General features: G+C 49.2%; 1 protein-coding gene across 6 annotated transcripts in view; it reads right to left on the bottom strand.

Moving 5' to 3' along the window:
* Nucleotides 1–17,788, bottom strand: part of Relb (RELB proto-oncogene, NF-kB subunit) — a 25,863-nt gene extending 8,075 nt beyond the window's left edge. The window contains exons 1-7 of one of the 6 annotated variants that reach the window (XM_008852011.3): nt 17,595–17,788; nt 16,513–16,548; nt 12,415–12,423; nt 9,312–9,655; nt 5,932–6,089; nt 3,176–3,267; nt 1,972–2,103 (exon numbers count right to left, since the gene is read on the bottom strand). In XM_008852011.3, the coding sequence (XP_008850233.1) occupies nt 1,972–2,103; nt 3,176–3,267; nt 5,932–6,089; nt 9,312–9,655; nt 12,415–12,423; nt 16,513–16,548; nt 17,595–17,649 (826 nt within the window). In that variant the 5' untranslated portion in view covers nt 17,650–17,788. Of the gene's footprint in view, nt 1–1,971; nt 2,104–3,175; nt 3,268–5,931; nt 6,090–9,311; nt 9,656–12,414; nt 12,424–16,512; nt 16,549–16,667; nt 16,885–17,594 lie in introns of those variants that run through there. The other 5 variants (XM_029555509.1, XM_017802893.2, XM_029555507.1 and 2 more) reach the window with 5 other exon arrangements.
* Nucleotides 17,789–17,794: the final 6 nt, after the last annotated feature.

The following is a 17,794-nucleotide window of genomic DNA, read 5'->3' as shown; positions in this document are numbered from 1 at the left end:
CCAAAATAGTCCCCTAAACCTGTCCTTCCAGAATCAAGACCACTCCCCACCTCAGTCATGGATAGAATGGAAAGTTGAGCCTGTCCTGAGGTCATCATGATTATTATTCTCTAGACCATTCTAATCAGAGCATCACTTCCCCCTGACCACTGCTGATTGGTTAGAGAGGACCAAATGATCAAATTCAGGCAGTGAGAGAGAGCATGTAGAGGCTTTAAGGAAAAATATTCAGTAATGCCAGACATATTGGTGCAGGCCTGTAATCCCAGAATCCCAGCACTCAGGAGCACAGGCATGAGGATTCTTCCAAGATGAAGGTCAGTCTAGTCTACACAGTGAATTCCAAGCCATTTGTCTCAAAAACAAAACAGCAAACAAACAAAATAATAATAGCTGGAGGGTTCACTCTGTTGTTAAGGGCTGTTCTTGCAGAGGACCTGGGTTTGGTACCCAAGCACCCACATGGCAGCTAACAACCTTCTGTAATTCCAGTTCCAGGTGATCTGATGCCCTCTTATGGCCTCCACAGGTATTGCATGCACATGATGCACTTACATACATACAGGCAAAATACTCATACACACATACAATAAACTAAAATAGGGGCTGGAGAGATGCTCAGCAGTTAAGAGCACTGGCTGCTCTTTCAGATCACCCAGGTTGGATTCCCAGCACCCACATGGCAGTTAACAACCATCTGTTAACTCCAGTTCCAGGGGATTTGACACCCTCTTCTGACCTTGGCAGGCACCACATGACATGGGTGTACTTACATACATGCAGGCAATATGCTCATACATGTAAAATAGAAATAAAATCTTTTTAAGAATAACTGAAATGTTAAAAATAAATAAGGAAGCCAGGTGTGGTGGCACACGCCTATAGTCCCAGCACTTGGGAGGCAGAGGTAGACCAATCTTTCTGAGTTCAAGGCCAGACTGGTCTACATAGTGAGTTCCAGGGCAGCTGGGGTTACAGGGAGACCCTGTCTCAAAAAGAATAAATAAACTCACCGGCCAGCCAGCTTAGCTGAAACAGCTAGTTTCCAGTTGAGGGAGAGACCCTGTCTCAAGGCAGTGAGGTGGGTGGTGCCATATATCACAGTCACTAAATAATAAATAAATAAATAAATAAATAAATAAATAAATAAATGGCTGAGAATGCAGCTTAGTTGGTAGAGTGTTTCCCTAACATGCCAAGAACTCTAGGTTCCATCTCCAGCATCCCATAAACCAGGTATGGTAGTATAGCCATGAAACCCAGCATTGGGGAGGTGGAGGCAGGAGGATCAGGAGTTTAAGCTCATGTTCAGCTACATAGATAGTTTGAGGCCAGCCTAGGCTACATGAGACCTTGTCTCAAGATGAACTATTGTCTCCTGATGGATTGTCGGGGAGGGACAGTCAAGGTTTTCAGTTGTATAGCCAACAGTGAGCCCACCTGCTCCAATGCATAATTCCAAACCTGTGGTTATGGAGATAGCCCTAGTTAAAATCAGAGGGTCACAAAACAAAACAAAAAAGTCATGAATGTGGGAAAGGGATCTGTTCAAGGGAAATAGAGATGGGGGGAAACAGAATGCACCATATACATGTATGAAATTATCAAAGAACACATTTAATCAATAAAAAGATGACAAAAACAAAAAGTTAAAGGAAGAAATATATAAATGGACAAGGTACAACCTACACAACTGTACAGGGTGACACTGCCCATCCCCTCATGGGAATGCAAATGTGGTATCTGGAGCTATGGCACTCATCATGTGCCCATGAGGGAAAAGAATATAATGGATAAGTGCAAGAACCAGCCCTTCTGACATTGCTGAGCAGTCAAATCACTGTGCACAGATGTAATAAGGGAGACAAACGAAAATAACTGAGGTCCTGTTCATTCATGCCACTGTCAGGGGACGCTTTCTGATACCTGTGGACAAGGCCAATCCTAACGGACACAGCACCCTTGACTCACTCTTGTCATAGACGGGCTCAGAGAGCACGGGGTCCATGCGGCGCAGCTGTCCCTGCTGGTCCCGATACGAGGCCTGGAAGCAGATTCTCACGACGTTCATATCCACCTCCTGATGGTTCTTCAGGGAGCCAGCTGGATGGGGGCAGGGGAAGGCTGAGTGTGGGAACGTGTACTAGGGAAGGAACGGGGCTGGTGGAGCTAAAGGAATGAGGGGGGCAGAAAGGGAGAGTGGGCCAGGCGTGGTGGTGCATTCCTGTTATCTCAGCCCTGGAGAGGTAGAGGCAGGAGGATCAGAGTTCGAGGCCATCCTCAACTACACAGTGAGTTCACGGACAGCCTGGGCTACATGAAACCCTGTCTATCAAAACCCCCCAAAAGAAGAATCAACTATAAGGGCCAGTGAGATGGCTCAGCGAGTAAAAGTTCTTGTCACCAAGCCTGATGATCTGAGTTGGATCCCTGAGATTCACATGGTGTAATAAGAGAACTGACTGGTGCAGGTTTACCTCTTAACTCTACTCGCACACCATGTCACGTGTGTGCTGCTCCCCACACTAAATAAATAAATCGAATAAATAAATAGTAATAAAAAATGTTAAAGTGGCCATCAAGATTGCTCAGTTAGTAAAGGTGCTTGCTGCCAAGCCTGACAACCTGAATTCAATCCCTGGACCCACATGGTGGAGGGAAAGAATGGAATCCTGCAGTCTGTCCTTTGACTTCCACAGGCTTACCCATGACCCACGTGCATCCACACACATACACACTTATTACAAAGTAATTGTAATATATATTACATATATTAGGTCTTTTTTTTTTTTTTTTGAGACAGGGTCTCCTTGTAGCCCCAGCTGTCCTGGAACTCACTATGTAGACCATGCTGGCTTCAAACTCACAAAGATCCTCCTGTCTCTGCCTCCCGAGTGCTGGGATTAAAGGCGTGCACCACCACACCTGGCTTAGCTGGCTTAGGTCTTTTTTTTTTTTTTGACAGGGTCTCCCTATAGCCCCAGCTGGCCTGGAACTTGCCATGTAGACCAGGCTGGCTTTGATCTCACAGAGATCCACCTGCCTCTATCTCCCAAGTGCTGGGATTAAAAGGCATGCACCCAGCTATGTAATGTATTTTTAATTGAAAAAAAGAAAAGAAAACCAAGTAAAGGGAGAAGGTCTGGGAGGCAGGTGAGGCAGACAGGGCGCTCACCATTATAGGGGTCGATTCCCAGCTGGATCTTGCGCTCGATAGCAGCTTCGATTTCTTTCTTCCGGACACATTGGATGCCCAGGTTGTTAAAGCTGAGCAGGGAGAGGAATGGAGCTTGTGAGGAACAGCACCCTCCAGAGACTATAGGGCGGATCCACCAGCACTGCCCCAGCCCCAGCAGGGCTAGCATTGGGAAGAAGCTGGGATTTAAACCTCTCAGAGTTCACCAGTACACTCCAGTACGTTTTTGAGACAGACTCTCATTATGTAGCACTGCCAGGCTTGGAACTCACTACATAGACCAGGCTGGCCTCGAACTCACAGAGATCCACCTGCCTCTACCTATGCTGAGATTAGAACAGTGCACCATCATCTAGCCCCCTTTAATTAATTAATTAATTAATTATTATTTTTTTTTGTCTTTTTGAGACAGGGTCTTCCTGTAGCCCTAGCTGGCCTGGATTCGCTATAGAGACCAGATTTTAAAAAACATTTTATTATTCTTATTTTATGTGTATGAGTGCATTGCCTGCATGTATGTAAGTGCACCCATGTCAAACAAGGCCTGCAGAGGTGAGAAGAGGGCCTCAGATCCCCTAGAACTGGAGTTAAAGGCTGTTGGTGCTGGGAACTGAACCCAGGTCCTCTATAAGATCAGCAGGTTCTCTTAACTGCCAAACCATCTCTTCAGTCCCTCACCAGGATTCTTGAGGAGACCTAGAACCTGCCTTAATTTTGCCATGTAAAGACACCAGCCAGGCTCCTTTATAACAACAAGATTGCAAATGACGCTGGAGTCTCGTACTTGGAGAGCTGAAGCAGGAGGATCCTGAATTTGAGGCTAGCTGGAGACACATAGCAAGACCAAGTCTCAAACAAAAAACTCAAAAGCTGGCTGTGGTGGTGTATACCTGTGACCCCAGCAATAAGGAGATAGAGGCAGGGAGATCAAAAGTTCAACATCAGGGGCTGGAGAGATCGCTCAGTGGTTAAGAGCACTGACTGCTCCTCTTGCAGAGGACCAGGGTTCAATTCCAAGTACCCACATGGTAGCTACGAACTGTCCTTAACTCCAGTTCCAGGGGGTTCTAAAGCCCTCTTCTGACCTCCTCGGCATGGCATGACACAGGGGCACTCATATACATGCAGGCAATACACTCGTATACATAAAATAAAAATAATAAATAAAAAAAATTTTTTTTTTGTCTTTTTGAGATAGGGTCTCCTTTTAGCCCCAGCTCTCCTGGAACTCACTATGTAGACCAGGCTGGCCTTGAACTCACAGAGATCTGCCTGCCTCTGCCTCCCAAGTGCTGGGATTAAAGGAGTGCACAACCACACCCAGCAAAATATTTTTTAAAAATTTTAAAAAAGGGGGCTGGAGAGATAGCTCAGTGGTTAAGAACACTGCCTGTTCTTGCAGAAGACCTGGGTTTGAATCCCAGCACCCACATGGCAGCTAAGAACTGTCCATAACTCCAGTTCCAGGGGATCTGACAGCCTCTTCTGTCCTCCGTGGGCATTGCATGACATGGGTGCACTTACCTATAGGCAGGCAATACACACATACACATAAAATAAAAATAACAAATAAAATATTTTTTTTAAAAGTTCAACATCAGGGCTAGAGAGGTGGCTCAGTGGTTAAGGGCCTGCACAGGAGACAGAAGTTTAGTTCCCAGCACCAGGCACCCACATTGGGTGGCTCACAACCTCCAGGATCCCCTAATGCCTATGACTTCTGAGGAAACCTGCACTTATGTGGATGTACCTACACACAGACACAGACACAAAAAGGGGCCTTTAATTCCAGCATTTGAGAGGCAGAGGCAGGTAGATCTATGTGAGACCAAGCCTAGCCTGGTCTATACAGTATAGAAGATCCAGGCCAGGTAGGGCTACATAGTGACACCCTGTGTAAGAAAAAAACAAGGGGGCTAGAGAGATGGCTCGGCGGTTAAGAGCACTGACTGCTCTCACAGAGGACCTGGGTTTGATTCCCAGCACTCACATGGTGGCTAACAACCATCTATAACTCCAGTTCCAGGGGCTCCAATGCCCTCTTCTGATCTCTGTGGGCATTGCATGTCACAGGTGCACTTACATACTTGCAGGCAATACACTTATACAACTAAAATAAAGATAATAAATAAAATATTTGAAATAAAATAAAAATAAAAAAGACCCATGTGTGGTGGTACACACCTTTATTACCAGCACTTGGGAGGCAGAGGCAGGCAGATCTCTGTGAGGTCAAGGCCAGCCTGGTCTACATAGTGAGTTCCAGGACAGCTGGGGCTACAGACAGACCCTGTCTCAAAAAGACCAAAAAATAAATAAATAAATAAATAAATAAATAAATAATAAAAAAAATAAAAAAGACCCATGTGTGGTGGTACACACCTTTATTACCAGCACTTGGGAGGCGGAGGCAGGCAGATCTCTGTGAGATCAAGGCCAGCCTGGTCTACACAGTGAGTTCTAGGCCAGCTGGGGCTACAGATGTCTTTTAAAAAAAAAAAGCAGAATCAAAAGATATGTGAATGTGTGTGAGGTTCTGAGACCTATAGTAGGCCCTCTTCGGCCTCCTGGCCTTCCCCCACCAACCCCCCACCCCAGCCCCAGATAGGCATAGGGAAGGTCTGGTTCAAGAAGATGTCCCTGCCCTAGCCTTCCAAAGGTAATGTTTACCATTGGAATTTCCATAAACAGAGGTGAGAGGTTGGGGCCAGGGGTCAGGGGTCAGGGTCAGGTACCTGTGTCGGGGGCTGACATGAGGCCGCAGCCGCACCCTGCAGACTCCGTCAGTGCAGTCTTTCCCCACAAGGCTATGTGGGTGCACCCGGTGTGGCCAGTCCTTCCACACCAGACAGGCTGTCACCTCCACCTCCCGAAGCCCGCCACAGTCCCGGAGCTGCAGGAAAACACGGGCTTGTCTATGGTCACCTGTCCCTATCTAAGCTCCCTGGGACTTCCTTGTAGCTCCCCATCCCCACTTTCTCTCCTCCTCCCTGGAACCAGGGAAGGCTCTGCATGAGATCTCTCTACTATCCAAAGCTGGAAACTTCTCATTGGTGTCCTGGGGAAACTTTGCCTGTGTTATCTGTCCCACCTGTCTCCCTCCCTCTGTCCCTCCATCCCTCTGTCCCTCCGTCCCTCCCTCCCTCCCTCCTTTTCTCCCTGTCTTCCATCCTTCCTCCCACTTTGTTGGATTTTTTTCAGTTTTTGAAACATGTTGTCATGTAATCAAGCAGCCCAGGCTGGCCTCTAAACTGCTCTGCAGTCAGGCTGACCTTGAACTCCTGATCCTCCTGCCTTTACCTCCCAGGTCTTGGATGACAGGTGTAAGCCACCATACCGGGCTCTTTCTTGAATTTTTTTTTTTCCAGTTTTTGAAACATGTTCTCATGTAATCACGTAGCCCAGGCTAGCCTCAAACTTACTATGTAGCTGGGGCTGAACTTGAACTCCTGATCCTCCTGTCTCTACCTCCAGAGTGCTGGGATTACAGGAGTGAACCTACTACACCTGGTTCTTGTTTTGTTTGGTTTGATTTTTAAAAATATTTTCTTTATGGCTGAGCGTGGTAGCACTTGCCTTTAATCCCAGCACTCAGGAGACAGAGGCAGGTGGATCTCTGTGAGTTCAAAGCCAGCCTGGTCTACATTATGAGTTTCAGGCTACAGGGAGACCGTGTCTCAAAAAAAAAACAAAAAAAGTTTTTTTCTTTAATATTTTATGTGTATGAGTGTATTGTTTATATGTATATAAGTGCACCCATGTCACACAATACCTGAGAAGGTCAGAAGAGAGAGTTGGAGCCCCTGGAACTGGAATTATGGACAACTGTTAGCCACCACGTGGGTGCTGGGACTCAAACCCGGGTCCTCTGCAAGAGCAGCCAGTGCTCTTAACCACTGAGCCATCTCTGTAGCCCTCTTGTGTGGTTTGATTATTTAAAAATGTTTTATTTATTACTTTAATGTGTACTAGTGTATTGCCTACATGTAGGTAGATGCACCCATGTCTCGCAATGCCCACGGAGGTCAGAAGAAGGCTTTGGATCCCCTGGAACTGGAGTTATGGACAGTTCCTTAGCCACCATGTGGGTGCTGGGAATTGAACCTGGGTCCTCTGCAAGAGCATACAGTGCTCTTAACCTCTGAGCTATCTCTCCAGCTTTATTTATGGCCAGGAGTGGTGGTGCATACTTTTAATCCCAGCACTGTACTGGGGAGACAGGTGCAGACAGATCTCTGTGAGTTCAAGGGCAGCCTGGTCTACATAGTGAGTTCCAGGACAGCTGGGGCTTCAGGGAGACCCTGTCTCAAAAAGACCAAAAAAAAAAAAAAAATCAATCCTTTTTGAGACAGGGTCTCCCTGTAGCCCCAGCTGTCCTGGAACTCACTATGTGGACCAGGCTGGCCTTGAACTCACAGAGATCCGCCTGACTCTGCCTCCTGAGTGCTGGGATTAAAGGTGTGCACGCCCCACTGATTTTTATTTTATGTGTATGAGTAGTCTGCCTGCGTGTATGTAAGCACACCCATGCCATGTAATGCCCTCAGAGGCTAGAACAGGGCGTTGGATTCCCTGGAACTGGAGTTACAGACAGTTGTTAGCTGCCACGTGGGTGCTAGGAACCAAACCCAGGTTCTCTGCAAGAGCAGTTAGTGTTCTCTCCAGTCCCTCCTGCCTCTGAAGTGCTTAGATCACATGCCTATACCCTATATCCAGATCATAAAGATTTATACTGAATTGCTGAGCAAATATATATTTGCTCAGCTAGAAAGAAAGAGCTGACATGGTTGTGGTATATACTCGTAGGTCCATCTAACCTAGGAGGCTATGCAGGCAGGTCCCTTGAGTCCCAAAGTTTGGGGTCCGGTATCATAGGCCTGTAATCCCAGCTACTTGGGAGTCTGGGGCAGGATTGAAAGTTCAAGGCCTACCTGGACTACAGAGTAAATTCAAGGCCAACATGAGCACCCAAGTGAGGGTGTGGTTCCAAATAAAAAGTGAAAACAGAAGGCTGGGGATGTGGTCAGTCCATAGACCACCTGCCTAGGGCTGTGGTGTGACTCAGTGGTAGAGCATCTGCCTAGACTCCCCCAGTGAGGGGCTGGGGGTGTGGTTCAGTGGTAGAGCACATGCCTAGAATCCCCCAGTGAGGGGCTGGGGTGTGGCTCGGTGGTAGAGCCCCTGCCTAGAATACCCCAGTGAGGGGCTGGGGTGTGGTTCGGTGGTAGAGCCCCTGCCTAGAATCCCCCAGTGAGGGGCTGGGGTGTGGCTCACTGGTAGACACCTGCCTAGAATCCCCCAGTGAGGGGCTGGGGTGAGGTTCAGTGGTAGAGCCTTTGCTTAGCATGTGCAAAAACCTGGGTTCAATCCTCAGTACTGAAAAAAAGAACAAAAAGCCAGATTTCTTGCTCAGCAGCTGTAGGTGACTGTGAAGTCCCATTAGTCCCTGACTCAGCCCTTCACTTTCTCCTCTGGATCAGTGGCTAACCCCTGCTGGCATCAAAGTCTCTGAAACCAGCTCTGAACTTCCAAAGCCCAAGTCAGTGGAATACAAGTAAGAGAATTTGAATGAGTTTGTGCTGCCCTCTAGGGGCAAAATGGGATATTGAGGGTCACTTTGGATGACAACTGTCTGGGAGACCCCACAGGATTACAGGTGCTACTTTGTAATACAATACAAGAAACAATTCCACTTTTTTTTTTGGTCTTTTTTTTTTTTTTTTTTTGAGACATTGTCTCCCTGTAGCACCAGCTGTCCTGGAACTCACTATGTAGACCAGGCTGGCCTCGAACTCACAAAGATCCGCCTGCCTCTGCCTCCCAAGTGCTGGGATTAAAGGTGTGCGCCACCACGCCTGGCTCCACACAATTTTTAAATCTATGTCATATGACCTTGCCTATTGTTTTTTAGGCAAGATCACACTTAGTAATCCAGGCTGGTCTCGAACTTGGTATCCTCTGGCCTCAACCTCTTGCGTGCTGGGATTTATATGTAAGCCACCACCCCAGGCTCTTTTGAGTTTGGAAGGAGGGGAGCAGGTTGATCCTGGTCCCTGGCCCAACATCAAAAGCGTTAATAATAAGGAGCACCCCGCCCCCATCCCGGCGCACGCACCTCGATGGCGGGCAGCGTCTTGCTGGCTTCAGTGCTACTTTCTCCAAGGATGCTCCCAGCAGAGCGGCCCTCACACTCGTAGCGGAAGCGCATCCCTCGCTGTTTGGGCTGCTCGGTGATGACCAGGTGCGGCCGTGGGCCGGGGCCAGGTGCAGGTGACACCAGCCGGCCCAGGGTGCAGCTCCAGGGCGGCGGCGTGGAGGGAGGAGGCGGTGCAGCAGGGCCCAAGGTGACGGTGCTGAGCGAGGCGGACCCACGGGGTACCAGGCGTGGCATCTCGCCCGGACCCAGCTGCGACCCATCCAGGCCGAAGCCGTTCTCTTTAATGTATTCGTCGATGATTTCTGAGGGACAAGCAGACGCAGGGGTGAGGTTGAGACGGGACAAGTGTGGACTCCCATCCTTTGCTCTCTGCCTTTTCCCACCCTCTTAACTTAAGACAGGGTCTCACTGTGTAGCCAAGGCTGGCCTCCAACTCACAGTCCTCCTTGCCTCGGCCTCCTAGCACTGGAATAACTAGCAAGGGCCACCGTGCTGGGCTTCAGACAACACTTCTGCCTGTTTCTAAACTATTTGCCCTTCCTGTCTTCTCCCTGCTGTCCCTGGCCCCATCCTCTATTTCCCAATTGGACCAAGGCAGGTACCAGCTCTGCCTGTTTCTCCATTTTGCTCTCTACACCTGTCAACAGCCCCTGGGATTTTGTTACATCCCAGTCTGTCCCTCTTTTGCTCAGAAGCCTAGCTGCTGCTTCCTCCTTCTCCCCCTCCTCCTCCTTCTCCTCCTCCCCTTCCTCCTCTTCATTTATTATTATTATTATTATTATTATTATTATTATTATTATTACCACTACTACTACTACTTAACTCCCACTTTTCCTGGGAGTCAAAGTCAACAACATCCTCACATAAAATGTACTCCAGCTGGGTGTGGTGGCACATGCCTTTAATCCCAGCACTCGGGAGGCAGAGGCAGGTGGATCTCTGAGTTTGAAGCCAGTCTGGTCTACATAGTGAGCTCCAGACCAGCTGGGGCTACAGGGAGACCCTGTCTCAAAGAGACAAAAAAAAAAAGTGTAGTCCAAATGCAGATACAGCTCAGCAGTAGAGCTCCTGCCTAGAATCCCCCAGTGAGGGACTGGGGGCATGGCTCAGTGGTAGAGCACCTGCCTAGGATCCCCCAATCAGTGAGGGGCTGGGGGTGTGGCTCAGTGGTAGAACACCTCCCAAGCACGGAGTTGGCCCTAGATTCTATCCCTAGTATTTCAAAATAATTAATAATAATAATAATAAGAGCAATAAGCTAGGCATGCTGTTGCAACTGTATAATCCCAATCACTTCTGAAGCTGAGGCTGGAAGATAGTGAACTGGAGGCCTCCCTGGCCTACATGGCAAGGCAAGACCCTCCCTCAAAGAAGCGAAAAAAGGTTTGGGACTGTAGGACTGTAGCTCAGTTGGTAGAGTGCTTGCCTAGCAGGCACAAAGCCCTGGGTTCCATCCTCGGCATTTCATGCAATCCCAGCACTCAGGAGATGGAGATAGGAGGATCAGAAGTTCAAGGTCATCCTCGACTACATAGTGAGTTTAAGGCCAGCCTAGGATACATGAGACTCTGTCTCAAAACAAATTTTCCACGAAAACTCCATTCATCTCAGGAAAAAACCACTGCTGCCCCGTTTCTTGCACCCACATGGCTTGGTCAGCTTCAGGGCCCTGAAGTTGCTCCTCCTTCCTGGTTCCCAGTTTTTTCCCCACTGAACCCATATGACACTTGATCTTCCACCCTCTGCACAAATGTCACCTCTTTATCTTTCTCCCTCCCTCCCTTCCCCTTCTCTCCTCTCTGTTTCTCTCTGTTTCTCTCTCTCTCTCTCTCTCTCTCTCTCTCTCTCTCTCTCTCTCTCTCTCCTGTTTTTGAGACAAAGCGTCTTTTGAGACAAAGCCCTGCTTTGTAGCCTGGTCTCAAACTCTCCTCATCCTCCTGCCTCAGCCTTGTGAGTGCTGGGATCCACCATGCCTAGCTGTACTGGGTCTCCCCAGGCGGCTCCCTCTGCTGGTTGAATTCCTGCCAAGCCTCATCCTAATCTTTCTCATCTTCCTGCTCATTCACTTGTCTTCTGACTCCCCCAGTGGACAGTGTCAGCTCCTGAGGGCCAACAACTTGGTTTTGACCAAGGCTGGATTCCTCCTGCCTGGCCCAGAGCCTGGCACAAGGAGGATCAATGACATCCACTGAGTGAGGACTTGCAGAGATAACAGAAACCCAGGCATCTGCTGAGTGCTTGGACCTCAGGAGTGTGACTGTGTTCAAATCCCCAAGAGTCCTGGGAATCACTAAGACACCCCAACCCCCATCAAACAAGGAAGACTCATTTGAGATGGCCCAGCCGATTAAGAGCACTGACTGCTCTTGCAGAGGACCCAGGTTCCCAGCACCCACATGGAGGCTAACAACCATTCACAACTCCAGTTTCAGGCAATCTGACGCCCTCTTCTGGCCTCTGAAGGCATTGCATGACATGGGTGCACTTACATACATGCAGGCAAAACACTCATACATATAAAACAAAAATAAATTAGGGGCTGGAGAGATGGCTCAGTGGTTAAGAACACTGAATGTTCTTGCAGAAGACTGGGGTTTGAATCCCACCCACATGGCACCCACATGGCAGCTAACAATTATATGTAACTCCCAGTTCCAGGGGATCCAACAGCCTCTTCTGTCCTCTGCAGGCATTGCATGACACAGGTGCACTTACCTACATGCAGGCAATACACTCATACACATAAAAAATATAAAAATAAATAATTTTTTAAAAAAATTAAACAAAAAATAAAAACAAATTAAATTTTTAAAAAACGAAGTCTGAGCCAGGTATGGTGGCACACACCTTTAATCTCAGCACTCGGGAAGCAGAGGCAGTGGATCTCTATGAGTTTGAGGCTAGCCTGGTCTATATATCAAATTCCAAGCTGGGGGCTACAGGGAGACCCTGTCTCAAAAAGACAAAAAATAAAAAAAAAAAAAAAAAAAAGGCAAATCTGGCCCTGTGCTGTGAGTACCCAGACCCTTGGCCTCCCACACACCTGCCTTCTGATACTCACCCAATTCATCTGTGGAAGGAAGAGAAAAAAAAGTGAGGTTCAGACATTGTCAGACATGCCATCTTCCAACACAGACTTCCCCACCCAGTCCCCTGGGAAGACTGACTGAATTGGAGCACCAACCTCCTCCAATCCCCATCACTCCTTCTGGGCTATTCGCTCTTCAGCTCCTAATGTTGGGAGCCTAGCACCAGGGTATACCCCAAATAAGCCAAAAGCCTCCCCCAAAGCACTTGGATGAAGGATGATAGAGTTATGTTGGGAATCTGTAGAAAAGAAGCAGGTCGCGTCACCAGGGGCAAAAAACTGGACGTGCACAGTTCTAAATAAATTGTGCAGCTGTTCCATCCTCAGAGTCCAGCCTGGGCCCCAGCAATTATGGCTGTTATCTGAATATGAAGCTGATCAAATTCAGGGACTGCCTGCCTGCTTTGCACCCTAGTCCAGCTCTTGAAATCGTGGGCCCACCCCTGCTTTCCAGGAGAAGAGGAGGAGTAACGGTCATGCCAGGTTCCCAGCAAAGCCCTGTCACTTCCCCAATACTCAGGAATCAAGAAAACAAAACCAACCTCCCGTCATTCGTCATTCCCCAGACAGGACGAGAGGAAGAAAACAAGCCCCGAAGTCACACAGCAGAGAGGGTGACCGGACCTATGTCCCACCCAGAGCTGTTGTGCAGGCTGCTGGCTGGGGACTGATCAACCAGGACCTACCAGATCCCTCCTCTTCCTCTTCCTAGCTCCATTCTAAGGGAGTGGTTCCTAGCAGTCAGAACTTTGCCCCTTGGAAGGTAATATTCATGTACCCCTTATCTTTTTTAATCTGTGAGGTCACTAGGCACCAAGGTCCCCTCCAGGAAGATGGGTGTATTGGAGATTAGAGGGACCTGCTCAAGGTCACTGGCAGGACCAACCCCAAATCATTTCATCTTGGAAAGCCGTTCTGAGAAGACATCTATGCTGGAGGAAACCAGGGATCCAAAGACACTCTTGAACTACCAGGCATGGTGGCACATGACTGGAGGAGGACTGACATTAGTTTGAGGCCAGCCTGGGCTACATAGTGAGTTCCAGGCAAGCCTAAGCTACAGAGTGAGACCCGGTCTCAAAAATCCAAACCAGGCCGGGTATGGTGGCACATGCCTTTAATCCCAGCACTCTGGAGGCAGAGGCAGGCAGATCTCTGTGAGTCCAAGGCTAGTCTGGTCTACAAGTGAGTTCCAGGCCAGCTGGGGCTACAGGGAGACCCTGTCTCAAAAAGACAAAAAAAAAAAAAAATCCAAACCAGGATTTTTGGAGAGATGGTTCAGTGGTTAAGAACACTGGCTGTTCTTGCAGAAGATCTGGGTTTGAATCCCAGCACCCACATGGTAGCTAACAACTGTCAGTAACTGTGGTTCTAGGGGATCCAAAAACCTCTTCAGTCCTCCGAGGGCACTGCACGACATGGGTGCACTTACCTACATGCAGGCAATACACTCATACATATAAAATAAAAATAAGAAATAAAATATTTTAAAATTTAAAAAAATCCAAACCAAACCAAACCTAGAGAATTTCAACTTGGGGGTACTCAATAGGCTCATGGGACCTGACACCAGGGGAAACGGCTGTCATCCCAGCACTCAGGACATTGAGGTAGGAAGATTGTGTTTCTTCCAGGCCAGCTTGGGTAACTTAGGAAGACTCTTGCTTTCAGGCTGGGCATGGAGATGGGGTTCAGTAGTTTTATACTCTCCCATTATGTTTGAAGTGCTTATACTAAATGACACTACAGACTACGAGTTCCAAAGAGTGGGGACCACACCTGCTACATTCTCCCTGTACCCAGACCTCTGTTTGTGCCTGGCTCATCAAAATGAAGGAATTTGCCCTCCCACTTGACCCCCTTCATCATCCTGTCCCCACCCTAGTATCAAATATTATTGACCCCAAGATTTCTTCATAGCCCTTATTATATTTTACAATCCCACATTTCATTTATTGTTCATAATAACTGCCTGCCACACTGTCTGGGTAGGGAACCCTGTGAAGACAGGGCTGGGACTATCTCTGTCACTGCTGCATCCCCAGCAGGGCCTAAGAGTGGGTCAGGTATAGAACAGGTACTCAGTAAATATTACTGAACAGATGATGTCAGTTCTATTATCTCAGGACACACAAGTCTCAGCTTGTTCCTGCCCAGAACCAGCATTTGAACTTTTCATGTCCTGGCCATTCACATCTTTAAAATCTCAGCCCTCTTCCATGTCCACTCCAGGACTTCTAGGGTCCACCTAGAAGAATCTACTCCCAAAGAGATGTACAGACATAGCCAGCCAACCAACCAAGGCTACTGTGTGTTCACAGTGTTAGTATCCAACCTTCTCCAAATATCAGGGAAAAAAAGTTCTCAGTTTTTTGTTTTTAAGACAGGGTCTCCCTGTAGCCACAGCTGGCCTGGAACTCACTATGTAGAACAGGCTCCTTTGAACTCACAGAGATCTACCTGCCTCTGCTTCTAGAGTGCTGGGATTAATAGTGTGGACCACCATGGCCAGTATGTCCTTGGGTTTTTTGTTTGTTTGTCTGTTTCATTGTGAAACTGGATCTCCAGTTGCCCAGTTAGGCCTCTAACTCTATTTTACGACTAAGGATAATGACCTTGAGCTCCTGGGTCTATAGCTTTTTGCTCCTAAATGCTGGGATTACAGGTGTGAACCAATAAATCCAGTTTATGTGGTGCTGGGGATCCAACCCAGGGCCTCTTACATGCTAGACAAGCACTCTACCAACTGAGCTACATACATCCTTAGTTCATCTAGTTTTTCATTCCTTTGTTTTGATTTTTTATTTTATTTACTATTACTATTATTATTATTATTATTATTATTATTATTATTATTATTATTTGGTCTTTTTGAGACAGGGTCTCCCTGTAGCCCCAGCTGTCCTAGATTCACTATGGAGACCAGGCTGGCTTCAAACTCACAGAGATCCACCTGCCTCTGCCTCCCAAGTGCTGGGATTAAAGTCATGGGTCACCACACCTGGCTTATTTACTATTTTTATTTTTATATGTATGAGTGTATTGCCTGTGTGTATGTGAGTGCACCCATGTCATGCAATGCCACAGAGATCAGAAGAAGGCTTCGGGTTTCCCTGGAACTGGAATTAAGGACAGTTTGTAGCTGCCGTGTGTGCTAGGAATCGAACCCAGGTCCTCTGCAAGAGCAGTCAGTGCTCTTAACCACTGAGCCATCTCTGCAGCACCTGTTTTGTTTTGATTTTGATGCAGGGTCTTACTATGCAGCCCAGACTGGTCTCAAACTCACTATGCAGTCCCGACTGGCTTCAAACCTATGCCAATCCTCCTGCCTCAGCCTCCTCAATGCTGGAATACAGGCATGCACCCCCACCCCTCCAGAAAATAGTCTTGTTTTGAGACAGGGTCTCCATAGTTCCACCTGGCTTGGAACTCACTATGTAGACCAGGTTGGCCTAGATCTCACAAGAGATCTGCCTCTGCCTCCCAAGTGCTGGGATTAAAGGCAGGCGCCACCATGCCTGGTTTCTTTCTTTTTTTACAACACTTCCATGTGATGCTGGTGCACATGGTCTGAGAATTTATGGCTGTCTAATAACAGTTGTTATTACCATATTATGATTACGCTGTGCCCCTAAGAATTCTCCCTGTGTGCCAGCCACTTGGGGCTTTGCACATTTTAATCTGCATCAACTCATCCAACCTTCTCAATCCCCACAAAGAAACAAATTGGCATGATATCCATCTTACAGATGAAGAAAACTGAGGCCTAGTTAGGAAAGTGACTTGTGGATATTCACCCAGTGAGGGCGTGGAAGCATCTTATGTAAACTTCAGCTCCAAGACCCAAAATGCTATATCGTGGGGACTCTCTAAAAGGGCTCCTCTTAGGGGACCAGTAAATGGTACTATAGAAGTTTCTAAGGATCTTGGAAGTACGGACACTTAAGCAGTCATCTCAACGGGCATAGGGGGACACAACCTATGGAGAGGGTGCACTCGGCCCCACTCCACGGGACTCCCCCAGTCCCATCTCCTACAAGCAGGTGCGCAGGGCTGTGGAGGGCGACTCACCTGTGGTCCTTGAGAGCGAAGAAAGGTCTCCGGAACCTGTGAGAGGGAGGCATGGCTCAGGGGATGATGTGCGGCAGGGAGAGGACCAGAGAGATCCTAACAAGCACTGCTCCTTTCCTTGCCCCGCCTCTTTGAATCAGGCCCCGCCCCCTTACCGCGCGCGGGTCAGGCCAGGCTTCCTTCTCTAACTCTTGGCCAGGTCCTGGCTTTTCGTTTCTGACATCCACCCCGCCCATCACCACTCGAAACCCGATGTTTTCCCGGTTAAGGTCGGGCTTTGAGGACTCCTGTAAGCAGGAAAACCCCACGTCCTTTCTTCCCGCTGGGCGAGCCCCGACCCCTTCTTGACTTTGTCACTAGAGAACCCGCCCAGGCTCCTTCTCGCGGCAGGCCACGCCCCTTCTCAGTCTCTGCATCAGGCTCTGCCCTTCGCTCTCCCGAACAGTCCCTTCTCCTCCACTAGGCCTGTCACGCCCCGCCCCGTCGCGGCCTCTAAGGCCAGACCCCGTCCCCTTGTCCCTACGAATCAGGCCCCTTCCCCTTATGGAAGGTTCCGCCCACTATATGAGCCACACCTCTCCTCAGCCTCTCTGAGCCTGGCCCCGCTCCTACGTCTGTCAAGAACACCTCGGGCTCCTCCTCCTTCAAGTCATGCCCCGCCCCTTTCTAGCCTCAGCACCAGGCCCCGCCCCTTTGCCCCTAAGAGTCCCCCTTCGCTTCCTCGAATTGGGCAGGCCTCGCCCACTCGATGAGCCGGGCTCCTCCCCTTCGCCCTCTCGGACGCCCCGCCCCTCTCACCGTCAAGCACCGTCAGGCCCCGCCCCTCCTCTCGCTGGACGCGGAGCCCCGCCCCCTTCTTTGCCTCAGGCTCAGGCCCCGCCCCCTTCTCACTCCTCTGCGGGACGCCCTAGCCTGTACCTCGGGCCGGACCCTTCTCCATCTGCTGCCTCCTTGCCTTCCGTCTCAGTGTCCCCGCCAACCTCACTCTCCGTGGGAAAGCTCCAGAGTCCTGCGGGACTCAGAGGACTCCGAGCCCCCCAGAACTCCCCCGAGTCCCGCCTCAGACCCTCCGCTCCGCTTACCCAAGGCCCCCAGCTCCGGCGCAGCGGACGCTCTGGCGACGCGGCGACTCGGCATGGCCCGGCCCGTGGCGACCAACAGCTCGAAGGCCGGCTCGGACCGAAGCACGCACGAGGGCAGGCCGGGTGGCCGGGACGCACAGTCGTCTGGGGCGATTGCGGACCTGGCGAGCGGCGCAGGGGTTGGGGCCGAAGGCCGGGCT

Source organism: Nannospalax galili, unplaced genomic scaffold (assembly GCF_000622305.1).
Source record: "Nannospalax galili isolate Female #2095 unplaced genomic scaffold, S.galili_v1.0 scaffold385, whole genome shotgun sequence".
Taxonomy (NCBI): domain Eukaryota; kingdom Metazoa; phylum Chordata; class Mammalia; order Rodentia; family Spalacidae; genus Nannospalax; species Nannospalax galili.
This window is presented reverse-complemented; position numbering and strand designations above follow the sequence as displayed.